The sequence below is a fragment of the Arctopsyche grandis genome, chromosome 1 (genome assembly GCF_051622035.1).
Source record: "Arctopsyche grandis isolate Sample6627 chromosome 1, ASM5162203v2, whole genome shotgun sequence".
NCBI classification, from domain to species: Eukaryota; Metazoa; Arthropoda; class Insecta; order Trichoptera; family Hydropsychidae; genus Arctopsyche; species Arctopsyche grandis.
Genome location: NC_135355.1, coordinates 42,220,794 through 42,226,793, shown reverse-complemented (window position 1 = coordinate 42,226,793; position 6,000 = coordinate 42,220,794). Strand labels below are relative to the sequence as shown.

General features: G+C 38.6%; 1 protein-coding gene across 1 annotated transcript in view; it reads left to right on the top strand.

The window, feature by feature from the left end:
* The first annotated feature begins 231 nt into the window (after positions 1–231).
* Positions 232–6,000, top strand: part of snama (something that sticks like glue) — a 28,448-nt gene continuing 22,679 nt past the window's right edge. Inside the window, exons 1-5 of the mRNA XM_077436351.1 lie at positions 232–531; positions 3,416–3,628; positions 3,713–3,947; positions 4,173–4,287; positions 4,364–4,488. Of these exons, the coding sequence (XP_077292477.1) occupies positions 3,463–3,628; positions 3,713–3,947; positions 4,173–4,287; positions 4,364–4,488 (641 nt within the window). The 5' untranslated portion in view covers positions 232–531; positions 3,416–3,462. The remainder of the gene's footprint in view (positions 532–3,415; positions 3,629–3,712; positions 3,948–4,172; positions 4,288–4,363; positions 4,489–6,000) is intronic.

The following is a 6,000-nucleotide window of genomic DNA, read 5'->3' as shown; positions in this document are numbered from 1 at the left end:
CCACCTGTTCTATATATGTATGGCGTGCAGTTTTTTCCAAGTTAGTATACTGTATACATACATATATGGGTGTATTATAAATTATTTTTCGGGAGCTGGTTTATATCCTTAAAATGAAACGTATTGAAATTGTCCGAGTACTTAAGTAGCAATAAATAAGTAGTCACTGAAGTGGGTGTTCATTGTACGAATGAGAGAAAGGGAGAATTAGTGAAAGTGTAAAGCGGATGGAGTAGATGGGCGTGTAAATAGTTGTTATGTCGTGCGTGTGCGGCTCGCGAGCTCCGAGTCGCGGTCTGCGGTTTGCGGTTTGCGGTTTGTGGTTCGCAGCCAGCGGCTCGCTCACGCTGTTTGCCGATTGCTGTTCGCTGATTGCTGATTGCTCACTGCCCACTGCTGCTGACTCCTGACTGCTGACTGGTGTCACCTTGACGCTTGACGCTTGACGCTTGACGCTTGACGCTTGACGCTTGACGCTTGACGCGCGCTCGTCTTCGCTTCACCTCTCGGCCGGCTCCAGCTTCAGCTTCGGTTCGAGCTCTCACTTTTCACTTTTCACTTCCCATCTCCCATCTCCCATCTCCAAGTTGTCTTCGTCCAAGTCATCGTCATCGTCAGTGTCAGTGTCAGTGTCAGTGTCAGTGCTGGCTCCTTTGACGTACAGCATTGCCGGTGCCCTCCCTCTCTCCCGCTCTCCCGCTGTCACCTCTCACCCTCACCTTCACCTTCACCACCACCGCAGTCCCCATCCCCATCCACAGCTTTAGCCCCTAAAACTGAAAGCGACTCTCAAACGTTCCACCTTCAAATTCGTCCTGTCAAAATCATCAAAACTGTCAAAACTCCTCGCAACATCAAACTCAAATATTTTGTATATACCCATTTATTTGCATAACGATCATAACCTCACAAACTCATTTCAACCCGGTTCATTCCTATAATCTTTCTCCCATACGTCAAAATCAAAATATATTATAAAAGAATATTCGATCCTTTGGTAAACACCAAGAATAGCATCGCCCCAGCATTTGACGTAAGATCCAACAGGGTACTTATATTGTGTAATTCTCTGCCGTTAATTAACCGTCGGATATATTTCTAAAAACAAATTCTTGCAAGTATGTCGTAAATAATCCGTGACTTGTGTCGAATTGACGTTTCAGCTTCCGTTTTACTCACATCCATAATATAATATAAACGCATTCGTTTGTGATTCACCGAGACAACTTTATATGTATATAGATCCAAATCAGTAGTTGCCAAACTAATTTTCCCCGTGGACCATGTACCCCCAAGTTAAATACACAATACACAACTGCATAGTAGAAAGATTACAAATTTAATTTTGATGTCTTGAATGGTGACGTATATAAATTAAACATAAAGTAGTGTAGGGATATATCGCATCGCGTACTTATTCATTATCGATGTCAATACACTCGCATCATACAGAAGTCCGCACCCTTCTGGAATGCACTTCTAATCAAGCAGACTGCACACGACTGCGTGTGCAACTGAAACAGATGCACTGGCAGATCAACGGAACTAACGCCAGTGAGCTTTGGCAGCTCGGCCATGGTTCACCCGTCGAAGCATTTACATATGGTTTCCTTGATTGTTCTGATTTACTGAATATGGTTGATTTCAAGATCCCAGTTAAGTATTCTAGACATGTTGCACTCTTTTCACTTAATCCTTTCAATACTGATTCGCAAAAATATTCTTATCTGCAGCGTGTTTATCGTATGTTTAACGAGGAGCTGAATGACATTGATCTATTCGGTATCTCCTTTCTATTTCTATTATATATTCTTTATCAAATCATATTATATCACATTATGTTTAATTATGCATTGTCTTATTTAGTCATATTTTAGTTTTTATTCTTTTCTTTTTCATTTGTTTGTCTATACAGGTAGTCCTCGACTTACGACGGTTCGACTTACGGCGGTTCGCACTTACGACCGAAAAAAAATTATATAATTTTTATTAATTAATTATTTTTCAAAAATTGATTGATAAATCTCAAGCGGATGTGAGTTATGAAAACGGGGAATTCTCTTTTGGAAGAAATGAAACATCGCAGTAGTTTTAAAAATTAAGTTATGACTCATTTACCAGTCGCACGACGGTAGCAAACTCATACGGTCGTTACTGTTTGTTATATAACTGTTCGTTATTATTTTAGGATGTTTATTTTCTCAATTTCGTGTTGATTAGTGCTCAAATTTTTATTTATAAGAACATTTATAATATGTGTTAAAGAAACGGGATAATGACTGATAAAGAAACTCTTGCTAAAAAAAAGAGAAAGGTGATAGACTTAGAAATGAAACTTGAAGTGATAAAACAATATGATAGTGGTAAAAAAGTGATGGACTTGGCAAATAATTTGAAATTGTCACATACAATGGTCTCCACTATTTTAAAAGATAAAGAAAAAAATCGTAAAGCCGTTAAAGGGTCCTTGTCAATCAAATCTTAAATAATAAATAAAAAAAGACTCGGACCCATTCAACAAATGGAAAAATTACTAGTGATTTGGATTGATGACGAGATTGAAAAGCGAATTCCATTGCGTCTCTTAAAGCTCATTATTTAAAAATTACATTTGCGCAAGGCATTGAAGCAATAGAAGAAGGAAAAACTTTTCAAGAATTTTGGAGAAATTATAATATCCTTCATGCTATAAGAAATATAGATAAAGGATGGACCCTTTAACGGCTTAGAAGTTACGAGGCTTCGACTTACGACCGAGGTTCAGGAACGTATCTCCGTCTTAAGTCGAGGAATACCTGTATGTACTATGTAGATATATTATGTATTTTGTAAAAATCTATAATTGGGGATCAGATGTTATTTTGTTATATTTATTCTTTATTTTTATGAATTTCTACATCTGAGGCCTGTTGATTATTCAATAAATAAATATATACTTCGTCGTACATACAATAACAAATATGTATTAATCGAGCAAATAAAGATTTTCTTCCAAACTCAACTGAGTTTCCATAGACTGGGATACGGTTGAAACCTTTAACCCTATAGTAGTATTTATTGAAATTATAACTTGTTTTAAAATACACAAACCCCTTTTTGTTTCAATGTGACGGGTGAACTTGATGGAATGATATGAGATTATTTATGTTCTTTTCTATGTTTGTGAGTAACACTCGTAAGTCTTCACGAGCATGATCATTGGTCATAGGGACCCCTGGGGGTCCCCAGGAACCACGTTGAGAACCACTGATCCAAATGCTAGACAATGCTATTCTCGGTGTTTACCGATCCTCTTTACTTCCAGATATCGATTTGAAAAAATTCGTTTTGATTCGCAACATTTATGATAAAATATAAACATTATGTGATTGAACGTTCCCCCCTTTCTCTATAATTACATGAAAATTTTCCGTAGGATTCGTGCAATGTTCCCGAACAAACTTCGCTTTCCTATCTTGAACAATGTCGGTCCATTATAAGTTCAAAAGCGCCCTCGAGTATGACACCGTCACGTTCGACGGATTACACATATCCATAAGTGATCTGAAGGCTGCCATCATACAACAGAAGAGGATCGGAAAAACGTCCGACTTCGACCTTCAAGTCACCAATGCCCAAACTAAAGAAGGTATCGTATATATTATTATTCCTCGACTATATTCATCGACTCGACGTAATCCTTTGATTTGAAACATCCGTATTGTGCTTTCAGTGTACACCGACAACACCGCTTTGATTCCCAAAAACACTTCCTTACTGGTGGCGCGAATACCGCTGACGCAGCAAGTGAAAAAATCTTGGGATGGAGTCGCCGGACCCGTCGGAGCTCGCCTCGAGCCCGCCGTGGCTCACAAAGGAACTACGGACCTCTCCCGGATGGAAGGCTCCGAAGAGGATAAAATAATGGCGATGATATCGCAATCCACATTAGACTATGATCCTAGCAAGTATGTTGCATCGTAATTAGGACATCCGATTAATTCGAAGATAATGGTCATTCATTTTTAAATGATTCAATAATCTTCCATTTTGTTTATTCTGTACAACTGCATGTTGTAATCATTTAAAATTATTATTGAACTTATCGGGTTTTCGATTATGCTAGAAGGCAGTTTCGGTTTAATCTGTGTCGGGAGGTATTTTAAGTTTGTAAACTGATATTTGTTGTTCAGCTATCAGAAAATCCGGGGTGCGAATCAACGAGGAGAGGTGCCGCCAAATTACCGCTGCTATCGTTGTCACGAGCCGGGACATTGGATTAAAAATTGTCCTTTAGGAACTGGCGCCGTAAGTGCACACATTCACCGTGAACTGTATAGTGTGAGACTTGAGCCCTGAAACTTTTGTTTGTTTCGTTGTTTAGGAGCAGTTGGATATAAAGCGGAGTACAGGAATACCTCGTAGTTTTATGGTGCCCGTTGAAGGACCCAGTGCTCCCGGCGCTATGATGACTCCTACGGGTGCCTTTGCGGTTCCCGCTGTCGACCAGTTAGTTGGAATTTGAATTTGAGCTTTTTTGAACACAACGGACAAAACGACTTGGACCCGACTATAGACTCCAATATTCATTTTGAACAGAAAATTGACAGATTTTGAGACATCGACCGAACAACACCAAGATATAGAAAAATCGCGCATAAAAAAGCACACATATCTCCAAATCTCGAGCCAGTCAACATTTTTTATTACCAGATTCGTGTTCACTGGGCGGGGATAGATCTATAAGAAAAGTCATATCTCGTCTCTGAAGCAAAAAAATAGTCGTCATTTGTCGAACATTGTTATCAGCTTGACAAAGTGCCATGTTATTTCCTTTTCAAGTTCTCTGTCGTCCCCTATTGAGTTCTCTCATAGTCTTCGGTACTATCAGTTATCGCGAGCTGGCTCAACTGTAGATCTTGGCATACTGCTTAGGAGTGACTTCAAATTTTCGATTCAGTTTTCAGATATGTGCTGTAGGGCTAGCAAAATGCTTGGAAATGTTTCGCGCAAAGCAAACTCACTACTTCCAAGATCCAAATATAATGGTGTTGCTTTATTGTTCGCTTGTCTGGAGCATATTAGAGTTTGGAGTCTCACTGAAATTAAATTCTCTCTCTCTCGATAGAAAGAGTTCAAAAAAAGTTTCTTCAATACCTTTACACGAGGAAATATAAATATAACCCCTATTTATTTCCCACTGCCTTTTTACAAGGTGTCCTAGGCTTTGATTCACTATCTTTGAGAAGAATTATTGCCATTTCCAAATACTTCTTTGGAGTATTAAAGGGGAGCATTGACAACCCTTCGGTTTTATCGGAACTTAAGTTTTGGGCGCCTGAATGCGGTAGAGCTTTGCGTCATCGTCTACTTTTCCAGCCTGTTGCTGCGAAAACGTCTGCTTTCGATAACTCGTCTCTTGTAAAGACTTTTCCAGTTCCTTAATCTGATAGATGAGCATTTGGACCTGTTTCAGGCCCATCAGGCGGCCACACGACCAACCCGCTTGCAAAGTGTTAAATTTGTATTTCCAAACCCCATGCAAATATTCTTTTTGTTCTTTCTTCTTTCTAATATGTACGTAGAGATCTGTATTTTTAGCATTTTATGATTGATGCTAAAAAAATTCATGCTTCTGATAAATTTAAATTTAAAATCACGTATCAATTCCACTCGTAAACTACCCGTTGAATGTCAATGGGTAATTATTATGTGTTTAACCCTTTGAGTGCTGACGTCTTTTCCGTTGAAAGTCCGCTACGCTGAAAATTTCGCCAACATTTCCAACTAGAATTATTTTGAAATCCAATAGAAAGCCGGTATAAAAATTGTAGCTAATCCAAACAAACCGTAGGTCACTATCCGAGATAACTACCGCCGAGGATTTCGAGTTTTGTAAAGGTGTGTTTAGACTGTCTAATATATCTTGCAAAAATATAAAATAAACAAAACAAGTCTATTAATGAATGTATTTTTCCAAAACTATGTAGTTGCCTCTTTTTCATTGTTGTTAAAATGTAA